Here is a 23,696-nt window from a genome sequence, read left to right as displayed (position 1 = left end):
ACGATCGGTCCCACTATTGGTACAACCATACGTCCAAATTCAAATTAAACGATAACTCCCACCACTGATACAGCAATACGTCCAAATTCAAATGCAACGATCGGTCCCACTATTGGTACAACCATACGTCCAAATTCAAATTAAACGATAACTCCCACCACTGATACAGCAATACGACCAAATTCAAATGCAACGATCGGTCCCACTATTGGTACAACCATACGTCCAAATTCAAATTAAACGATAACTCCCACCACTGATACAGCAATACGACCAACTTCAAATGCAACGATCGGTCCCACTATTGGTACAACCATACGTCCAAATTCAAATTAAACGATAACTCCCACCACTGATACAGCAATACGACCAAATTCAAATGCAACGATCGGTCCCACTATTGGTACAACCATACGTCCAAATTCAAATTAAACGATAACTCCCACCACTGATACAGCAATACGTCCAAATTCAAATACAACGATCGGTCCCACTATTGGTACAACCATACGTCCAAATTCAAATTAAACGATAACTCCCACCACTGATACAGCAATACGACCAAATTCAAATGCAACGATCGGTCCCACTATTGGTACAACCATACGTCCAAATTCAAATTAAACGATAACTCCCACCACTGATACAGCAATGAGTCCAAATTCAAATACAACGATCGGTCCCACTATTGGTACAACCATACGTCCAAATTCAAATTAAACGATAACTCCCACCACTGATACAGCAATACGTCCAAATTCAAATACAACGATCGGTCCCACTATTGGTACAACCATACGTCCAAATTCAAATTAAACGATAACTCCCACCACTGATACAGCAATACGACCAACTTCAAATGCAACGATCGGTCCCACTATTGGTACAACCATACGTCCAAATTCAAATTAAACGATAACTCCCACCACTGATACAGCAATACGACCAAATTCAAATGCAACGATCGGTCCCACTATTGGTACAACCATACGTCCAAATTCAAATTAAACGATAACTCCCACCACTGATACAGCAATACGTCCAAATTCAAATACAACGATCGGTCCCACTATTGGTACAACCATACGTCCAAATTCAAATTAAACGATAACTCCCACCACTGATACAGCAATACGACCAAATTCAAATGCAACGATCGGTCCCACTATTGGTACAACCATACGTCCAAATTCAAATTAAACGATAACTCCCACCACTGATACAGCAATACGACCAAATTCAAATGCAACGATCGGTCCCACTATTGGTACAACCATACGTCCAAATTCAAATTAAACGATAACTCCCACCACTGATACAGCAATACGACCAAATTCAAATGCAACGATCGGTCCCACTATTGGTACAACCATACGTCCAAATTCAAATTAAACGATAACTCCCACCACTGATACAGCAATACGACCAAATTCAAATGCAACGATCGGTCCCACTATTGGTACAACCATACGTCCAAATTCAAATTAAACGATAACTCCCACCACTGATACAGCAATACGACCAAATTCAAATGCAACGATCGGTCCCACTATTGGTACAACCATACGTCCAAATTCAAATTAAACGATAACTCCCACCACTGATACAGCAATACGACCAAATTCAAATGCAACGATCGGTCCCACTATTGGTACAACCATACGTCCAAATTCAAATGCAACGATAGGTCCCACTTCTGATACAACAATACGACCAACTTCAAATGCAACGATAACTCCCACTATTGTTACAACAATGCGACCAACTTCAAATGCAACGATAACTCCCACCACTGATACAGCAATACGACCAACTTCAAATGCAACGATAACTCCCACTATTGTTACAACAATGCGACCAACTTCAAATGCAACGATAACTCCCACTTCTGATACAACAATACGACCAACTTCAAATGCAACGATAACTCCCACCACTGATACAGCAATACGACCAACTTCAAATGCAACGATAACTCCCACTATTGTTACAACAATGCGACCAACTTCAAATGCAACGATAACTCCCACTTCTGATACAACAATACGACCAACTTCAAATGCAACGATAACTCCCACCACTGATACAGCAATACGACCAACTTTAAATGTAACAATAAGTCCCACTTCTGATACAACGATACGACCACAGTTAAATACAACGATAAGTCCAACTTCACATACAACAATCAATCCTACTTCGAATGCAACACTGATCTCAAGAAAAGGACGATTTATAGGTAGGCTATTTTTTCTATAAAATAATATGTGATATTATGATCTTTACAGATGAAATGTTATTTTGCAGTGCAAAGAACATATTAGAAATCAGGGCCCACGTCAGCGGGGAGTGGGGTGGCCATGCACCCTTCACTTTTTTGCGAAGCAATTATTTTAAATGCTGTAAATAAGGGGTAAGAAGCCTTGACCCCTTACTTTTTGGCCTTGGCTACCTCCCCAACTCTTAAATTTGTGGCACGGGCCCTGAAAATACACATTCGATCTCTAATGTTATCGACATTTTTACTGCAATACGCTAAGTTCATCAAATTTTCATGATGTCTCTTTATCTAATGACCAACGAGTTGTTGATAAGTTTCTACGAGTTGTTTCTGATGGAAATTCTTTCTTGAAGATTGTATTATTTACAAATTATTGTTTACAAAAGGAAAAGGAATCACCTGGATAAATATCCTTGCTAAAAATACTAATCCAGCACACTTCATAGCTATTGCTTAAATGTCTGCCACAAGTACTTTGATCACCCAGCAATTTGCGTTACATTTTATATATTTTATTCCTTTTCCGAAAAAATACTAATTCTGACCCCTTCCCCCTAGAACAATGTTGATAATTTAGAGAAATATCATAAAAGAAGCGCAAAAGAAAGTGCTTTCCAAAATCCTAACCCGTTTGATAGTAAACCAACATTGTTCTGTAGGGGAGAGGGGGATGATTGATTTTAACCTTGGAAACTGACGTGACGTCAGTTTACCAAAACTTTTGTAGACACCGCCGAGCAGAGGGGGCTGAGGAGGCTTAAGCCCCCCACTTTTTGCAAAAAATGCCAATTATTAAGTAATAAACTACCAGTAAAGGCTCTTTTTATTTGGTCTTAGCCCCCCCTCCATTTTTTAGACCCCCTACTTTTCTCAATGCTCCGCGGTGCCTGTTTGGCAGGGCGTGAACACAATGTCATTTGGGATATCCAATGTGGGAAGTGTCGCTAGACATACAAGTTTATAAAATAGGTATCAAATATTTCATATTATAGCTTAAACATTTCCCTTGCAATATCTACTGTTTAAAATTAATTATTGCGTAAAAATGTGACACAATCAATTAAATCTTACATAATCCGTTTTCAGATTTCATATCATGCGATTTCGAGTGTGGATTTTGTAACTGGAAGCCAAACAAAACAGACAGATTTAGACTAGATTGGACAAGACAGACTGGAAGTATGATGTCATACTATGCAGGGCCAATATTTGACCATACTACGGCTAAAAGTAAGCAATTAGCAACCTACAATGCATTTTAAACCTTTTCAGCCGACGTTTACCGTAAAGCGATAAACCAAAGCGTCAGTTAAAGCATTGAACCATCCATCATTGTTACCTAAATTTTATTTATACCAAGAAACCACATCCAGCATCCTTTCTAGCGATTCTTAGGAACTTTCGAACGAATTCTAATCTTAGAGGGCTTGTCAAGTAGTCTGTTTAAAGGGAAATGAGTGTAGATAACTCACAATTATTAGAAACTTTGAAGTCCTGTCAATCTTCTTTCTTCATTTGGGAAGAAAGCATTGACTTCACTTTAAATGTGGCAAATTGAAGGGACCATATCTAAATAGTCGATGGTTCTAGCATTTCGCCTTGTCTTGGAGAAATTAATCTTTTCAGGTGGTTACTATGCATCTTTTTAGGTGGTTATTATGCATTCACGGAAGCCTCCTTTCCAAGGCTAATGAATCACAACGCAACACTCTCCTCCCCTGCGATGCAATCAGATGGAAAGCCTAGATGCATTGATTTCTACTATCACATGATATCTAATGGCAAAGGTTCCCTAAACATCACTGTCGAATATGGTGGCATTAAGCAGATAGTCTTCAACGCAACTAGTAGCAGCGCTAATGGCTGGAACCGAGGGCAAGCAGTACTTGATATACCCTCCGGCTTTAACTTCACGGTTGGTATTAAACTTGATGTGAACTTTTTTCAGACATCTAGTCCATGGATTGTACGTTGCTCTCTAGAATTGAATAATTTTAAGCACCAAAGCACTGGTTCCCTTAATATCTAAATCAACTGCATCTATCTTCAACTTAAAAGGCAACCACCTGAACAAGAATACATTGATATCTAAAAGCAAAGTGAAAAATCTTCATAGCTGTTACTGTATTACTATGATGGAAGGACAAACAATTTGTTTACTTGTTATTGGCTTGCACTTTGACAATACATACAGCTCGAAACTTCCTTGAATGCAAGATTTCTTAAAATATTTCTGTAATTCTTTCTAACCACACGAGCCGTGAAAATAATACACCCTTCTATTAAGTTGAAGATGTGTGTACTTCGTAAAACTGGCCTTTTATTTGAAAAAAGACAGATGTCTTAAGGGCGCAGCCTTCTTACTCCCATTCATTCTCTTCAGCACGTTCATGGCACGGTTCTTTAAATTAAAGAGTATTGCTGAAAATATACCGATTTTTAGCATTTGTGATTAATGGGTATTGATTTCTTAATAGTGAATGATAATAGAAACATTTATACAGGGAAAGCCTTGTCAGAACCACATGTACTGTTATTTTCGAACAATGACATAGGTATATTTTCATATAATTTTGATCGTTTTTTATATCATTTCATTTAACTGGTTGCCAACGTCATATTTTCTTCGTTGTAATTGACATTAATACAACTTATGGCACATTGATATGCAGGTTCACTTCAAGAATATCCGATCAAAATTCTGGACTGGGGACGTAGCTGTTGACGACATACGCGTTTGGAATGCATCGTGTCCAAGGAAACCAGCAAGTACTCCATGTAAGTTTGACGCATCCATGTTTTCTCCTCTTGGCACCTTTTAACGCGAGGAGTTTTGTAGGAAAAAGGTGTAAGAAAAAGGCAAGTACAACTTGCCACGTCTTGGGGTATAAGATCATATCTTTTTAACATCATAAGATTTTATACGCAAAGCCTTATGCAATATACTCCTATTTTTCATACAAAACTTTACTTTAAAACCTGAGGCAAAATACTTTGCTAGCTTGGAAAATATTCAACCTTTCTGAATCAAGAGAATTCAAAGCAAGCATGAATATATGAAAAAATACGCTTCAGCTTCATAAAAGCGTATAGTGCTGACTTATTTTGCCTAAAATATTTAAAATTTTCTGCCACTTGACTTCAGATTACTGCTTGTAAGGTTTTTCATTCTCTGGAGCTAGTTGTTACGATTTCTTGTTAGCAGTTTGTGGAGAAAGTATAAATTAGCATATTGCTAAAACTAAACTGCACAACTGCTTGATTAAGCTCTCGCCAAAGAGGGGTTTAAGGGTGCGGAACCCAACCCCCAACACTTTGTCCTTCTGCACATTAAGGATTGTTGATGGGTAAAAGGAGCAATTTTTGTACTCTTCCTGTGACCTTTTTGCAACAATTGTGCAAAATTCGATTCGACCTTTAGTTACGAAGACAAGATCTGGTCGATAGGAGTCGCCTGTGATTAAAAAAGGTGATAGAAATGAAGGCAGGTCGGCGTAAAGTGAGCTGTTTCTAAGTGTTGAAAGAGTTTTAGCCAAATATAGAAGTACAGAATCATGTCTCCAGGCATACCTACCATGTTCAAGATAATTCTTGCAGCTAGAGACTATGTGCTGTAATGATTCTGATGGGAGACAGAAAGAGCAGGCAGATGACTGAGTAATTGACCATTTGCAGAGGTTTTTCCTAGTGGCAAGAGTGTTGTTTAGGTATTTTATGGTAAAGTTGTAAATGTTTTTCGGTAACTTTTGCTGGACACTAGACCAAAGTTGATTAGTTCCCTTAGAAGCAAATTTTAAGATGCACGAGATATTAAATCCTTAAGATGTAAGAACGTTTTCAATGCGGTTTTCGTGTTCACTTTGGATGGATTTGAGAACTTGTTTGCGATAAACGTCATATTGTATGTAATAATAATAATAATAATAATAATAATAATAATAATAATAATAATAATGTTGTATTGTTGGTTCCTACTTATGTAATGATTAGTTCTTTAATACCATTAGTGATTCATAGATCGTTTTCAACATTAATCAATTTTTATTAAACAACTATTTTATGGGGTATTCAACGGCTCCCTGATCGTTGGGATAAGAAAACACCAACGTTTACCCAACATTTATCTCTTATTTTTCGTTTCAGATTGAGTTCCATGCAACAATGAAGGCAGGGTATCGTCGCCACTGTCGTAGTGTGTTCATTAATAGAATTTCCTTCAGAGAGGGTATTTGTGGCAACGTTTGAGAAAGAAATCGACTTTACAATGCACCAGATGACGTCATTACAATGCATCAGATGACGTCATTACAATTTTTTAAATTTTTTACTGCAATGATCTTTTTTAATTGTTTAAATTAACATTTTTTAGTATTTTAATTATACGTGAGCTCGTTAATGCTTTTTTACTGCTTAACTGAATTTTCAGGCCTGAACAGTTGTTGTCTTTGCATGTTTTTCTAACAATTTATCCATACCATGCTGACAGAAAAGTGGCTATAATATCACTTTCAAGAAAATTTTGATTTCGAATTGTTTTGGAATCGTTTAATAACAGCTTTAACCGCTGTGAAGGCATATATTCTTGGTTATTTCCTGGTTATGTTACTTCGATGGTAACACACACCAATTGATACGTATGGAGGCAAGTAAATTTAGTTAGACAGGACTGCCTCTTAGATTCAATCTCTTTGTTTTTCGACAAGTTGGTGAAAATATGAACATACAATTAGAGTTATATCTTCCTAGACAGTTTGTTTCCTTTGCAAAAAGTACTCGGAACACCCAGCAATTTGTGTCTCATTCCTTTTCCAAAAAGAGTTACTACTTCCACCCCCTGCTCCCTAGAACAATGTTCATAGTTTAGACAAATATCATAAAAGAAGGTTATTCACAATTCCCTTAGAGAGGCTCTTCCTATTTGACCTTACAAACTGACGTTAGTGTTACAAGACTTTTGGCAAGCATTGTAATTTTCTTGCGTATGTCTAGATTCATGAAGGTTAACAATTGTGGATTTCCCTTAAAGGTAGTCTGTCCCCTATTGTGTTCAATTTTATTTTCACGGGAGTGAAATTCACGCACCGCTGAGCTTGATCGATAATTTAACGATTTAAACCAATCAGAGATAACTTTGATTCCAGAGCTTTTGAATCAAATGGCTGTGTTCCCGTTGTAGTGAAGATGTGGCTAGAAAAATTTGGTTCCCTGCTTGGTTTCTGCGACAGATATGTCAAAAGGAAAAACAAATGCTTTCATTATTATCATTCAATTCCAGTAATTAAATCTTCTTTCCATTTTCGATAGCCTTTTTCTTGCAGTTTCAAATGTCGTCCACTACCACAGCTAGGCCAGCCAAAGCGAGCAGTGTAATCCGTTAAGGCAGGATAAGCTATTGTTCACTTTAGCCAATCATTGAGGGGACAGATTGCCTGTAAGCATGCTTTCTCGTCCCAATAGTTTTTACTCGAGAGAAATAAATATTGTTATTGCATGCCATGTTCATTGTTTTCAATAACCATAGTTGAGTTGTATGCAATACTTTTGTGACTCTTGGGGATTTGATATAAGAAGAGTGCTTGTTTTTACTTCCCTAAAGGGCTAACGAAGTTCAAAGCTATAAACACGTAAACACTGCTAGCCGCGCCATTTTGCAGCAAGGCTTGTCCAGTGTGAAACATGGCACAGCTTAGGCGCACAAAAATGCCATTGGTGGCATTCAGTGCTATCTTAGCCTGTTTATGCTTGCAATGCTTTGGCATTCCGTTAGAAGAGAACACACTTAAAGAGTTAGGTAAAAACTTCGACAATAATGAACTTCGACAAGGTTAGTATTCTTTGTTTTTTTAGTATTCTCTGCGATATCAATAAAGTAAATGTAAACACTGCATTTGCTGTCCGTCAAATGACCAGCCTTTGTGATATGGCTGTTTTATCGACGAAAAATTTATCAGGCATAGTTTTAAAGTGATTTATTCGCTTTTAGCCGTGGTTCATGATTTTGAACCAGTGAGAGTTTGAGTTCGTTGTTGATGCTTGAATGATTTTGCAATCTTGGGGATGTAAATTTTATTGGTCGAAAGGAACTTGTCAATCAAGAACCTACCAATCAGCAGCACCTTTTGCCTGAACATCTGGTACCTGACATGTGCAAGATGATTTGGCCATATTAGGTGCTAGTCGTGCTATTGACTAAATTTGCGCTTCCGCTGCTTCTTAGCTGACTTCCAAACCAACATTTGCTGGATTTTTATTTCACTTTAATCGTAAGGCTTTCGCGATAAGAATAAATGACAGATTAAATGATAATTACTAAAGCTTCGAAATTTGAGGCGGAAAATGCAAGGGCATTTCTTGTGACTAGGACCATGGCACCTTCTGTGACTAGGCCCATTGATGCTAACTAACCCCTAGTCTGAGAATTTTATCAGGCGTATCAAACAAATCATTATATCTTTCTCTGGTAACTCGCTGTTTTTTATTTTTTTCAGAAGAAACAATTTGCTTTTAGTTAATCAAGTTGTTGAGAAAGATATGGGGAGAAAATAATTTTATCATAAATTAGCGGATAAATTAGCGGATAAGAATAAATGACAGATGACATATTGTAATTTGTCACTAGTGCGACAGCTTTGGAACTTCTTATCCTCGAAATAGGGTATTTAATAGGAGATTTAAGAGCACAGTAAATATGCTTTGTTTTAGCCGCTTACTGGTCCGAAGATATAGAGAACAGAAATGAAGATGACGAAGAAGTTGAAACGCTGTCCATAGATGATTCACATTCTGATAAAGGTATTGCTAAATCAACTTTTTAGCTTTGTAATGATCATGTAATGATATAAGAGAACTAGCTTAATTAAGAGAAATAAGCAACCGTTTGTTTTTCCGAATAGACAAAAGCAACCGCTCTGTAGTTTGTCGAATTATAAGATTCTTATGATGATAATAATAACGATCAGTTTTTCGTACCCAAAGCGTAAATCGATAAGAAACGAAACTGTGGAACAAGGAATGTCTTTTGATTTGAGGAATAACCTATGATGATTTAAAAAGGTTGAATTTCAGTAAGTTGTACTGTGCTTCGTGAAAATGCAAAAATGGATTCCGTTTTTATAATAATAATAATAATAATAGATATATTTATACAGGGTGAAACCTTTTCAGTGCCAGAGGCACTGTTATCAATGAGGGCCCTGTTATAAATAAAATTATTTACATGGTTAAAAATGAAAATTAATTACAAGTTAAAAATGAAAAGTTAAAAAATGAAAGTAATAAAGGGTAAAAATCGTTTTTAGCAAACAAGTTGCTGAGGAAATGTTCTTTTAATCGATTCTTGAATTGAACAATCGATGTTAATTGGCGGATGTCAATTGGGATGTCGTTGAAGCAGGAAGGGCCTTGGAAACGAAATGACGTTGCATGTATCCTTAGGAAATACATGCAACGGAGGAGGAGGCATTTTATATAGGTGGAAGCAAGCCTGTTTATTCCGTAAAAATGATGAAACTTGCTAGTCTGTACTGTCTCCTCCCTGTTCAAAAGGGAAGTTTTAAAGGCATTGTGTCCTTAAGAATCTTGCTGATCAACCCAGTTCCTATTGGGCGAACTTTAGAGTAACGAAGTGATGACGTCATAAAAATCTATTTTTAGATTTTCTGAATTTTGATCCCAGAACCTGAAAGAGCATCATGAAATACTTCTAAATATGCAAATCAGTTAAAGGCATTACGAATTAGGTGAGACATGGCCACTTGAGCACAGGCTCTTGCCCCATCAAACCTCTGTGATTTGGTCTCGGTACACAATAGCAGTAATCCGTTTGCAAACTTGAAATCTTTCATTGGCCATATCTCGCCCACTTTGGAACATATCTAACTAATTTTGCACAATTAGAGGTATTTTATGCCATTCTTTTAGATTATGCGGCCAAATTTTAGAAATTCTAAAATTAGATTTTTGGTGACGTCACACTTCGGTACTCAATGCAATAGGTAATTGTTCCATTCCGTTTTTTAACATCAGACCCCGATTTTCCTAGACGACACAAAAACGTAAACTATGAACACAGATCCAGTGCAATAAACACTAATTTTACTTTATTCAGACTTAGAAGAAGAGGTTTCTGCGATCGAGATGTCGAGAAGGAATTCAATGCGTCAAGGTAATGTTAAGCAACAACATTAAATCAATATCAAAGTATTTCTCTTCCTAGATATATTTCATAATTTTTAGAAAGATGGCCTTGAAATATTTCTCTTGGTAAAACATCTATTGAATCCATTAAAACTTATCTTAAAATGGAAGACTGTCTTTCGGCATATGGTCACTGTTGAGAAGACTGGTCTGTGTTTCAAATGCTTTATGGGAAAACTGGTCTGACCTCATCCCTGATGCAACGGTCTAGTCTCGATTTCGACATCTCTCTTGGGCTATTATCAACACAACCGCCCCATTTTGATAGAATGTGCTGGCTTAGTGTTATAGTTAGCTTAAAGTGTTATTTCTATATTTCAAAAGCACAACAGTCGTAAGGGCTCTGACAACTTGCTAGTGACAACCAGAGGCGAAGCCGAGAAAATTGCTTGGAGGGTTGAAGAGGTGATTTTTGCCAACAAAAAGGGCGTGTCTCACTTGTTAAGGGTTTTGTCAAAAGAAAAGTACTCTTACGTGCTACTTTTATGCGTTTATGTCTTAAAGCTCATGCTCCAGTGCCATACTTTGAAAGTTCAACTACACAGAAATGTTAATATGCTACAATTTTTGCAAAAAGTTTACGGAGTGTGAACAAAAATGTCATCTTTTACCCGGCAAAAATCCTTATGAGTAATACTGGGGGTGAGTAATACATACGATGAATAAAATACTGGGGGTACCACACCTACCACCACCCATAGCCCCTTTTGGCTACGCCCCTTGTGACAACTTGTTAGTATAACGCACAAGACACTTAATGACGTTATCACTTCAAAGATGCTTTTCAGTGCAATTTGTAGTTAAAATTTCCTTTCTTATTAATGCACTGCATGTTGGTAGTTTCTAAAGCCTTTCATTCTTTCAGGTAGCTGTTCGTCCCATCCATGCCGTAACAATGGCACCTGCATGAATTCTGCTAATGGACACATTTGCAGCTGCAGCAATGGATACACTGGCTTGCACTGTGAACAAGGTAGGGAGTATACATTTTTTAAGCGTAATTAATTTTTATTCCCCAGTCTCTCATTCAGTGGCACATGCTGCTTCTGGAAAATGCGGAGCTTGGGAGCTTCGCTACAGGCAAATTTTTGTATCTTTGTCCGTTATAGTCGCGAAAAAGGGGAAATTCTCTTTTGAACATAATGTACGCATCAAGCATCTTCTTTTAACTTTACATTTTCGGTGAACCGGCAAAATTCGGCCTAATTACAAAACATACATGCATAAAGCAACCCTGATGTCTTTCCTTTGGTGCAAGAGCCTCGGAAATAGCAAAAATAAAGTTAAAAGAAAAAAAGAGGCTTTGGTAGCCAGGATGCTTTTTGTCCAACCCTTGAACAGAGACTGTTGGCTTTGGTGACAGTTGGCATATTTCAGAATAATCAACATAACCCTTGAAGCAAATTAACCTATCAGTCCAGGAACTTTTTTTATCTAATTCTCATTCTTCAAAAGGGGCGCACAATTTCCAAAAAAGGGGTGCCAGACTTGCTTCAACTCGTTGAGGGAGGGGCAACTGCCCCTAGTTGACCCCCCCCCTTAAATCCGCTACTGGCTCAGATAGGACATTTGAAAAACCAGCTGATAATGAATACACCTTCAAAAGGGACTGTGTCCTTTCACAGAATGTGAAGTCTTCTTGTTGCATTCTTGTTGTTGCATAGCAACAATGTTGCAATAACACATTGTTGCTACAACAAGGAACTACTAGTTTTAGTAACAATAAAGTTTTACAAAATTAAGGTCTTTATACTATAATGTCATTTGTAGATTCCAAAAAGCCAGAGTGTCACGCCCATTACCTTTCTACGCTGCAGTAGCGTGCCCCGTCATAGCCTGTGCTCCAGACCCCTACTTTCAAGTTAGGGGTCTGGAACACAGACTAGCCCCGTCACTGATTCATTGTGCCAAATGTTGATGAAAGGGACCGTTTGATAAAGATTGCTTGTTTAGACTAAAATAGCAACCAATACACAATATGCATCTTCCAGCAGTGTTTGTGCTTTTGTACACTACTAAGCATTACTGTCCTGAAAATACAATTTATTACATTTTAGTTGTCGAGCACTGCTCATCGGATGCCTGTCTCAATGGGGGAACCTGCGTGAACCAAAGAGATGGATTCAGTTGTGTTTGTCCTCATGGCTACACTGGCCGCTACTGCTCTCAAGGTGTGTTTAGAAAAGTTTGATGTTTATAAAGATAATACAAAATCAAAACCGCTGAATGAAGCTGCTTGAACTGGGAAAATGTGTCAAGATTTTGCATATTTGTATTTCCTTGAATAAACACCAGGCAATCCTCTAATAGATACCCTCATAAAAGGGATTGTAATTTAGGGTTTTCTGTAATAATGTAAAATTTACAAGCAAATACATTCATGAAGAGAATTTTCATTCTACTCTGCTTACCTCTAGCGATTTTTGAAAACTTCCTGATTCTCCCCTGTCTGATGTTCCACTGCATACTGCTTCCTAAATGCATCTATAAGCATGTTCATAAAACTTATGAAGATTCTGAGAAGACTAGTCAATGCATTTTTGCGAACGATTTGAGTTAGTTGGTGAAATAATGAAATAACCTATGTATGTTAGCAAGTCTCTTCGTTTATGCTGTGCCTATATCATGCAAATCGTCTATAAGTAATTCTTATCATAGCCAGTATTGATCGATAAAAATTACTAAGCTTTTATGTTTATAACTTTTTCGTCATCCCGTTGAAGAAGCGTTGCACAATAACTAGTTCAGAAAAAGGTATACTCGCGTTTTCAATATTTAGTCCTAATGCCAGGAGCTGCACAATAAAACAACAAATTTCTTCATAACAGTTGCAACGAATCCGACTCCAACTCCAGATACGACTCCAGCTACTTGGAAAGACTCAATTGTAAACACAGTAGTGTCGACTACAAAACAAACGATGGATCCAAATCCGAATACAACAGTAGGTCCAACTCTTGGCTCAACATTGCAACCAAATCAAAATACAACGATTAGCACCAATCTTGGTACAACAATGCGACCAACTTCAAATACAACGATTGGTCCCACTCCTGATACAACAATACGACCAACTTCAAATACAACGATAGGTCCCATAGTTGGTACAACAATACGACCAAATTCAAATAAAACGATCGGTCCCACTTCTGATACAACAATACGACCAACTTCAAATACAACGATCGGTCCCACTTCTGATACAACAATACATCCAACTTCAAATACAACGATAGGTCCCATAGTTGGTACAACAATACGACCAAATTCAAATAAAACGATAACTCCCACCACTGATACAGCAATACGACCAACTTTAAATGTAACAATAAGTCCCACTTCTGATACAACGATACGACCACAGTTAAATACAACGATAAGTCCAACTTCACATACAACAATCAATCCTACTTCGAATGCAACACTGATCTCAAGTAAAGGACGATTTGTAGGTAGGCTATTTTTTCTATAAAATAATATTTGATATTATGATCTTTACAGATGAAATGCTACTTTGCTTTGCAGTGCAAAGAACATATTAGAAATCAGGGCCCACGCCAGCGGGGAGTGGGGTGGCCATGCACCCTTCACTTTTTTGCGAAGCAAGTAGTTTTAATGCTGTAGAATAAGGGGTAAGAAGCCTTGACCCCCTACTTTTTAGCCATGGCCTCCCTCCCCCACTTTCAAATTTGTGGCGCGGGCCCTGATAATACACATTCAATTTTTTATGTTTACTGCGATACGCTAAGTTCATCAAATTTTCAAGATGTCTCTTAATCTAATGACCAACGAGTTGATGATAAGTTTTTACGAGTTGTTTCTGATGGAAATTCTTTCTTGAAGATCGTATTATTTACAAATTATTGTTTACAGAAGGAAAAGGAATCACTTGGATAAATATCCTTAATAAAAATACTAATCCAGCACTCTTCATAGCTATTGCTAAAATGTCTGCCACAAGTACTTTGAACACCCAGGAATTTGCGTTACATTTTATATGTTTTATTCCTTTTCCGAAAAAATACTAATTCTGACCCCTTCCCCCTAGAATAATGTCGATAATTTAGAGAAATATCATAATGGAAGCGCAAAAGAAAGTGCTTCCAAAATCCTAACCCGTTTCATAGTAAACCAACATTGTTCCGTGGGGGAAAGGGGGATGATTGATTTTAACCTTGGAAACTGACGTGACGTCAGTTTTCCAAAACTTTTGCAGGCACCGCCGAGCAGAGGGGCTGAGGGGGCTTAAGCCCCCCCTTTTTTGCAAAAAATGCCAATTATTGAATAATAAACTACCAGTAAAGCCTCCTTTTATTTGGTTTTAGCCCCCCCCCCTCCATTTTTTTAGACCCTCTATTTTTCTCAACGCTCCGCGGTGCCTGTTTGGCAGGGCGTGAACACAATGTCATTTGGGATATCCAATGTGGGAAGTGTCGCTAGATTATAAAATAGGTATCAACTATTTCATATTATAGCTTTAACATTTCCCTTGCAATATCTACTGTTTAAAATTAATTATTGCGTAAAAATGTGACACAATCAATTAAATCTTACATAATCCGTTTTCAGATTTTATATCATGCGATTTCGAGTGTGGATTTTGTAACTGGAAGCCAAACAAAACAGACAGATTTAGACTAGATTGGACAAGACAGACTGGAAGTATGATGTCATACTATGCAGGGCCAATATTTGACCATACTACGGCTAAAAGTAAGCAATTAGCAACCTACAATGCATTTTAAACGTTTTCTGCCGACGTTTACCGTAAAGCGATAAACCAAAGGGTCAATTAAATCATTGAACCATCCATCATTGTTACCTAAATTTCATTTATACCAAGAAACCTCATCCAGCATCCTTTCTAGCGATTCTTAGGAACTTTCGAACGAATTCTAATCTTAAAGGGCTTGTCAAGTAATCTGTTTAAAGGGAAATGAGGGTAGATAACTCACAATTATAAGAAACTTTGAAGTCCTGCCAATTATCTTTCTTCATTTGAAAAGAAAGCATTGACTTCACTTTAAATGTGGCAAATTGAAGGGACCATATCTAAATAGTCGAGGGTTTTAGCATTTCTGCTTGTCTCGGAGAAATTAATCTTTTCAGGTGGTTACTATGCATCTTTTTAGGTGGTTATTATGCATTCACGGAAGCCTCCTTTCCAAGGCTAATGAATCACAACGCAACACTCTCCTCCCCTGCGATGCAATCAGACGGAAAGCCTAGATGCATTGATTTCTACTACCACATGATATCTAATGGCAAAGGTTCCCTAAACATCACTGTCGAATATAGTGGCATTAAGCAGATAGTCTTCAACGCAACTAGTAGCAGCGCTAATGGCTGGAACCGAGGGCAAGCAGTACTTGATATACCCTCAGGCATTAACTTCACGGTTGGTATAAAACTTGATGTGAACTTTTCTCAGTCATCTAGTCCATGGATTGTACGTTGCTCTCTAGAATTGAATAATTTCAAGCACCAAAGCACTGGTTCCCTTAATATCTAAATCAATTGCATCTATCTTCAACTTAAAAGGCAACTACCTGAACAAGAATACATTGATATCTAAAAGCAAAATAAAAAATCTTCATAGCTGTTACAGTATTACTATGATGGAAGGACAAACAATTTGTTCACTTGTTATTGGCTTGCACTTTGACAATACATACAGCTCGAAAATTCCTTGAATGCGAGATTTCTTAAAAGATTTCTGTAATTCTTTCTAACCACAAGATGTGTGTACTTCGTAAAACTGGCCTTTTAGTTGAAAAAAGACAGGTGTTTTAAGGGCGCAGCCTTCTTACTACCATTCATTCTCTTCAGCACGTTCATGGCACGGTTCCTTAAATATACCGATTTTTCGCATTTGTGATTAATGGGTATTAATTTCTTAATAGTGAATGATAAGGGAAACATTTATACAGGGTAAGCCTTGTCAGTACCACATGTACTGTTATCTTCGAACACTGACATAGGTATATTTTCATATGATTTTGATCGATTTTGGTTGCAATTGACATTGATACAACTTATGGCACATTGATATGCAGGCTCACTTCAAGAATATCCGATCAAAATTCTGGACTGGGGACGTAGCGGTTGACGACATACGCGTCTGGAATGGATCGTGTCCAAAGAAACCAGCAAGTACTCCATGTAAGTTTGCATTTTCTTTGACACATCCATGTTTTCTCCTCTTGGCACCTTTTAACGTGAGGATAAGATATTTAAAATTTTCTGCCTTTTGACTTCAGATTACTGCTTTTAAAGTTTTTCATTCTCTGGAGCTAGTTGTTACGACTTCTTGTTAGCAGTTTGTGTAGAAAATATAAATTAGCATATTACTAAAACTAAACTGCATAACTGCTTGATTAAGCTCTTTTCCCACAAGCAAGGGCGTCTCCAAAGAGGGGTTTAAGGGTGCGGTACCCCCCAAAACTTATCCATCGGCACATTAAGGATTGTTGCCGGGTAAAAGAAGCGATATTTTTACTCTTCCTGTAACTTTTTTGCAACAATTGAGACGTATTACATTTCTGTAGTAATTGAACATTCTAAATATGGCACTAGAAAAAAAAACTTTGAAACAGAGGCGCATGAAAGCAGCATAGAACAGTATCTATTTTAACCGCGCCCTTAAAGAATGAGATACGCCCTTTTTTTGCCGGCAAAAGACACTTTTTTATTTCTGCAACAAATTTGTTTAGCTTTGCTATCACCCCTGCCAACAAGCACTTGCTCACATTAATGTTTTTTCAATTTGTTGCTCGTATTCTAATTCAAAATAAGGATATGAACTTACGCAAATATGCCTTTTTGTGAAATAGTATCTTCTAGACTGTGCAATTTATAAACATTTTGGCTAGAATACATCCATAAATAGTAACAAAGCTTTTTATCATGTAAATGACCATTTCGCAAAATAAACTTGCCGAGATATACTTACGACATATATATGCTTGCAGTTTAACCGTAATTTGAACTGGCCAACCATGTGTCGAGAAACATTTAATTTTTGAACAGTTTGCTAGATTACTGTTCATTTTCAAAACAGCTGTATTAGCTTGCCCCATTGAAAAGAGAGCAAAGTTTTGTGAGTGGAAGCAGGCTACAAATGATAGCGGCAACTGGAAACTGAAGAGTCCCTATAACCGGGGGTATAGGAAATCAAACAATTTTGACGACACAGAAGAGGATAGCAGAAGGGGTTATGGGCGGCATCGGCCCATCAAAGGGCCGAGAAGAGCGCTCTCTGGCAAAGAAGGTAAGTTCCAACCTACAGGGGTTTAGTGGAAGTAGCCTTTTGCAGTCTGAACCTAGGAGCTATGTGGTTGGTAGTGGTAGCGGAGTAATGGTCAGTGCTTTTAAATAAAATTTAGGGATCTTGCGCGAAATATAACAGGGTCAGCTCAGCCTCCCTGAGCCCCATCAGCACTACCCCCACTAGACGGCTGATTGTCTCACTTCTTATTTCATATTATAAAGGGGCTTCGTAAAGCTCACCCCTGCCAGTCGCAATTACGGTGTATTGTTGTGTTATGTCATAGGTAGGACTTGGATCAAAATATTGGAGGTATGCAACTAACAGTTTCTTAATTTGACAGTTTTGTCAACTTAAAATGTCCTATATAGAAAATATAGAAAATGAAGAACGCAAGTAATTGCCTTCCTTTTCAATTAGCAGTTAGATCAAGAACCATGTTTTACCACGATGTTCATGTGCTAGCATGTTCTAGAATGCATACTCCAACAATCCAGTATTTCAAAACTCTAACAATTTGCCATTCCATATTTTTCATGTTTCAAGACAGCTTTAAATTCATTCTGTGTCTAGCTTAAACTGCCTCTTTAATTTTCTCCTCCGTATTATCTCTTTGTAGATTCCTTTGCATATTTTCGAGGTAGAAAATTTGCCAACACAGAGAAAGCAGTTCTTATAAGCAAAGTCATATCTTCCTTTGGTTCGACTTGCTTGCGTTTCTTTGCGCACATGTCTGGACAGCATGTAGGCAAACTTATAGTCAGCAAAGTGGATACCAAAGGTAGAACTGAGTTGTTGAAGATGGCTGGCAGCCAAAAAAAACGATGGTTTCAAGTAGATGTTAACTTATCCGCCGGAAAAGACTTTCAGGTTTTTCTTCATAATTGGCCTAACTGGTTCTTTAATATTGTACTCCATTTGTGACAGCAGGAGCAGGCTTGACACTTTGATTTCAGTTTTGAACCTCCTAAAACTAACTTGTTCTTCAACTTCGGGTATACACATCAAGAATAGTAGTTTATCGTTGTTCTACTTTCTGAGCAACAATTGATCTATCGAAAGCATAATATTTATAGATGTGTCACTTTTGCTGTGATGAAGCCCCGTATGCCGGGGCGAAATATTAGGCATAACTGATTGTTGTTCATTCTGTGTGTTTGTTGTTGTTCATTATCGCCGCGCTGTGATGTTACTTCTTTTCTACATTTTATCGATTTTTCGCCGCAAAATTTCCATCGGAGTCCGTCGAGCAGCTTTCTATCCTGGCCTTTCCTTCATTCATACATAATGTTTATACGCGGCGAAACGTGTGCCGTCAACAGAAACTCCAACGCAAGTTGAAAAGTGGCAGGACCAAGTGAAAATTTTTAAAACTGATAGCAAAAATTTCACAAATAGCTCTTTTGTCAAGGAAGTTATTTTGTTTGAAGTGGCATTTATTGCTTTAAAAGCTGGTGATGTGAACAAACAGTATTCCATCGACTGAGCAAATGATTGCCTTCCCCCCCCCCTCAATTCGAATGAGCCTCCTCCCTGGAAGGGTGTTTAGTCTACAAGTGATTATAATCTTCCCTTCTACTGGATCTTTTCAAAGTAACACATTGAGCTCTAATGATTGCTTTTTATTTGCATTGTTTATTTGGATTTTGATCTGTGATTCAAATTTTCAGTCTCAATTTGTTTTAGGTTGAAATCGCAGCATTTCAGGGAAAAAGAGCAACGATCGCAATTGATGACGTAGACGTAAGCCCAGGGACTTGCCGTGTTCCTAAACGTACGTAGTCCAGTATATAATTTCATATTCAATCCTTGGCTTGGTATAAGTGAATACCTTCAATACGTAAGAAATACGCCTGTTATTCTGTTCGAGAGGATGGTTTGCTTAGCCTGTGTCCCAGACCCCTAACTTGAAAGTAGAGATAGGGCTCTTGGACACAGGCTAGGTTTGCTATGCAGTGGGTGAAGGAAGTGCTTGTAAATAAGAAAACTTTTCATAACGAGGTCAGGTGGCCAGCTCATTACTCGCCAGTTCAGCCGGTACACCTCATCACGCTAGCCACGTGACCACTTACATGATGACAGGCTGTTTATTTTGTGGGGCAAAACGCTTTGAGGGAGGCCCAATGCTTGGGTCCCTTCTTACCCAAAGCAATACACCCCGAATACGCTTGATATGGACTTAAAATACATAAAATTTTCTTACTATATTTATACATTTTTTATTCTTATAAGAACAATTTTATAAGAACACGAGCTTCAAAACTGGTCAAAAGTTAAGAACAAATTTAGAACAAGCTGAGGCTGAGCTTCTGCAAAATGCAATTTTGAACAACGTTTTTTCTCAAAATCGAAGATATTTAGCCATGTGTGAGTGCTTTCTCGGTGAATATTCAAACCTGTTGGCAAATGAAGATTGTCTCATACATTTTGTTGGCAAATGAGGCCTGGCTACCTCCCTAGAGCGAACAAGTTAGCACTCGCATCATCAAATTAAGAACAAATTAAGAACAACTCAGCCTCAGATTTTCCAAAAAATTAAGAACAATCAGCCTGAACTTAAATCTACTGGTTCTTATAAAAAAGAGTGTAGTAAGACTATATGTATACTGTTAATATAAATGTTTGTCAAGCATCGTTAAACTTTTTCCGATGTTATTTTATCGTATTGTTTGCTACCTAGCTTCCGAAGGTAGTTTTAAGGCGGACACTGAAAAGGAATGCTTATCGTGCAATATCCTGGTACTTTCTTTCGATGTTACCACACCTTGTGAGCCCTACGCCTGGAATTATAGAGATATGGCGACTCTTTTCACTTAAATTGGCAACCCTTTGATCTTTAGTCAGCGACCTTTAACCACTGAATCATCCTCGCACAAAAGCTTAGGACTGGGACCCAGTTGTTTTGAGAGTCGTAGACTCTTACTCATCCTTATTCTGAAAATGTTAAGTTGTTCCTTATTTGGCAAAGTAAAGGTGTCTAGTGTCTAGAAGGAAGTACATTTTTCCGTTGAAATGTCAAAACATCTGTTACACTGCTTGCCAGACAAATCTTTAATAATGTAGCCAGCTAAACATTAGTATATATTTGCAATAACGAAAACGACTAGTTATATTGAGAAAAAGCTCTGATATGTTTTTTTTCGTTGTCCTCTGAATTATTGCACAAGTAAGTTAATTGTTCCTTTTTATTATTTTCTTTAATGACATTTGAATAATAGAGCTGTTTTATATTAACTATAAATCTCTCGTTCTTGTTAGGCCTGTTTTCTTGCGATTTTGAAGCTGGATCGTGTGGTTTGATGCAAGACGACATGGATGATTGTGACTGGAATATAACCACGACAAATAAAGGTTATTCTTTTCTTGAGTTTTTTTGAAAGAATTATTTGCCAAATTTTAAAAGGCAATAGTGCTGAATAAAGATATATAGAATTGTCCTTTTAGACTAAAAGAATTGTCCTGAAAGACTAAAAGGTGAAGGTGCCGGACTTGCTAATGCCCTTGTTTCTGAATGATCTTGGTAATGGTATAGACCACTGAAAAGGAAAAATATCACGACGAGGGCACAACAATGAAATAAAGTTTCTTTCTAGAAGAAGCTTTGCGCCCTCGTTGCAGTTTTACCCTGCCGCAGTGGTTGCCAGCTGCTGCAAAGAGCTTTAAAGAACATAAAAAGCTGCGAAGAACATGAAAAGGAATTTCGAGAACGCCTCCTTTCTCAGTCCATTAGAATTCGCATTTTAGAAAATCATGTCTTTAAAGTTTATCTGTTATTCGTTCTATTTGCGTGATTGTAGGCAAAGCTTTGCAATGGGACATTGATAGATGTCATCATGATCATGGAATTAAAAGAGAAATACACGACAGTATTGCATTATTAAGTAAGGAGCTGCATGTACCAAAGCCTGGAGGATGCTTGACTATTGATTACCACCTTGGAATGCATGACACTTGTGAACTAAAAGTAAGGCTTCTAGATAGCTCTCAGTCTTGGGAAGGGATGCATTATCCTCGACAGAAAGAGCGAATTTACTACAGAAAGTCAAAGAGTAATCGTGGAAAGATGCAAAGAGCCTTTATTACAATTCCACCTCCTCGAGGAGGATGTCCGTTAAGAAAGGTTAGTAGACGGTAGCCACTTCATTCTAAAATCCTATTCTTGCAATCTATTGCAAAAATTTTTGGTCCATTATAAAGATACCTAAACACGGGGGTAATAAACGGAAAAGCCAACATTTGCCTTTGAAATATATTGACCAGTTTTTTTCCATTTGCTCTCATTCTCTACTGGCTGCCCTCTGAAGGGTTTTGCATAACCTGAAAAATGACATCAAGTGTCTTAGCTTTGTGTCATATGCACTAGGTGCCTAGATCTCCTCCCCTTGAGGTAAATGTTGGGTGAGATAACGACAAACTTAGTGGATATGCACACAGGCTCAACCATTTCTTTTAAAATATTGATTTGGGAGGAGAGCATGTTGTCCTCAGCTCAAACATTTGGAAATAAGTTAGGATTGAGTTTAAACATGTCGCTATTATGCTTACAAAACTCGACACTTTTTAACATAACCTTAATCTTATTGGAAATTACTTTGAAATCTTATTGAATATGCCCTTTTATATTTTTTCCTCGGGCTCTTTCTTAGGTTTCCCTTGCACTATAAAAAGGATCATCATCTAATAATCAGAAATAAGTTCTTCGAATATATTTGAACTGAGAGACACTAGAATCCCGAAGGACACTTCTTAACTTCAATTTCTTGTACACAAAAATATTTACAAATGAAATTGCTTTGCAACCATTCGACTATTTTTGAAATAATATTCATAGAACTCTACGAAATATCTATTCTAGGAAAATTGCATTGTACCAATATTGGATAGTTTACCAGTTAATGTAGTTAAACTAGCAAATTCAGATGAATTTTTCAGTTCGTGTAAAACATTTCTCTTAGCTAATATTATGACCTTGGTGTCGTTAAATGAAATCATGATGATTATGATGCAGGCACCGCGGAGCGTTGAGAAAAGTGGGGTGTCTAAAAAAGTGGGGGCTAAAACCGAATAAAAAATGGCCTTTCTTGTGATCCGTTGGTAATTTTGTGCATTCTTGGCAAAAAGTGGGGGGGGGGGAGTAAAGCCCTCCCCAAGCCCCCTTCTCCACAGTGCCTGTGATGACAAGGCTTTCCTTTCAATTAATATTCAGTTTAGTAAGAATGTAACTGTTTTTATCTTTTGTAGATCGAAATCGAAGCTGAGCTAATTGATGGATATCATCGTCATTGTCATCAAGTGAATATTGACAAGATCATATTCCGTGACTCAATTTGTGGTAAAAAATAAAATAGATATGAACAGATGTTTTTTACTTTCTTAAAATCATTGAATAATGTTAATGAATATATAAATTATCAAATTAATTTTTGTAAACCTGTGGAATTTGTCTGTTATTTATGTATGATTTATGCAATAAGATGAACCAAGACTTAGCTTGTCTTCTTTTCTATCTGTAAATTCTTGCGACAGAATAGAAGTTTAACTTTTAAGACCTAGGTATGACCCGTTTACTGTCAAGCAAAGAGATCACAAAAATCGGCGACACGTCGATGACAAAAAATGTAGTTTTATTTTCAATTTCCTCCGAGTATGGATAATGATTTTGAAGCCTCGACTTTCGGTCAAGGAAGAAAACTATTATGGACAATAGTTGTGGAAATAACTGTAAAGATAATTATGAGCAGCTTTTGGTGAAGGGTTTTGCAAACATAATGGGTTTTTGAGCAGCTTTCGTTGGGAATTTAGGGGTTCGGGAATATTTCCGTACATCCTAAATCACAGTCAAAGAAAGGTGCAGTAGCCTTTTTATTTGAGAATGGGAATATGCATCTTCTATATAGGTCTTCTAGAATACTGAAGTTAATTAATAATTTCAATGTTATTTGCAATCTTGGT

At 37.4% G+C, this 23,696-nt stretch overlaps 2 protein-coding genes across 2 annotated transcripts; both read left to right on the top strand.

Moving 5' to 3' along the window:
• The first annotated feature begins 1,755 nt into the window (after positions 1-1,755).
• On the top strand, positions 1,756-6,899 carry LOC148959558 (uncharacterized). Its single transcript, XM_089110129.1, has 5 exons — positions 1,756-2,239; positions 3,368-3,511; positions 3,931-4,196; positions 4,954-5,059; positions 6,425-6,899. Exons 1-5 carry the CDS (start codon positions 1,756-1,758, stop codon positions 6,427-6,429), a joined length of 1,005 nt encoding a protein of 334 aa, XP_088966255.1. The 3' UTR covers positions 6,430-6,899.
• Positions 6,900-11,204: 4,305 nt separating this feature from the next.
• On the top strand, positions 11,205-23,229 carry LOC135688713 (uncharacterized). Its single transcript, XM_089109914.1, has 12 exons — positions 11,205-11,450; positions 12,535-12,648; positions 13,306-13,929; positions 15,047-15,190; positions 15,610-15,875; positions 16,534-16,639; positions 17,538-17,747; positions 18,364-18,614; positions 19,431-19,518; positions 21,003-21,095; positions 21,542-21,864; positions 22,986-23,229. Exons 1-12 carry the CDS (start codon positions 11,384-11,386, stop codon positions 23,085-23,087), a joined length of 2,388 nt encoding a protein of 795 aa, XP_088966040.1. The 5' UTR covers positions 11,205-11,383; the 3' UTR covers positions 23,088-23,229.
• Positions 23,230-23,696: the final 467 nt, after the last annotated feature.

This window comes from Rhopilema esculentum, chromosome 9 (genome assembly GCF_057945365.1).
Source record: "Rhopilema esculentum isolate cy_ngs chromosome 9, ASM5794536v1, whole genome shotgun sequence".
NCBI classification, from domain to species: domain Eukaryota; kingdom Metazoa; phylum Cnidaria; class Scyphozoa; order Rhizostomeae; family Rhizostomatidae; genus Rhopilema; species Rhopilema esculentum.
Note: the sequence above shows the minus strand (reverse complement) of the source record. Positions and strands in the feature narration are given on the sequence as shown.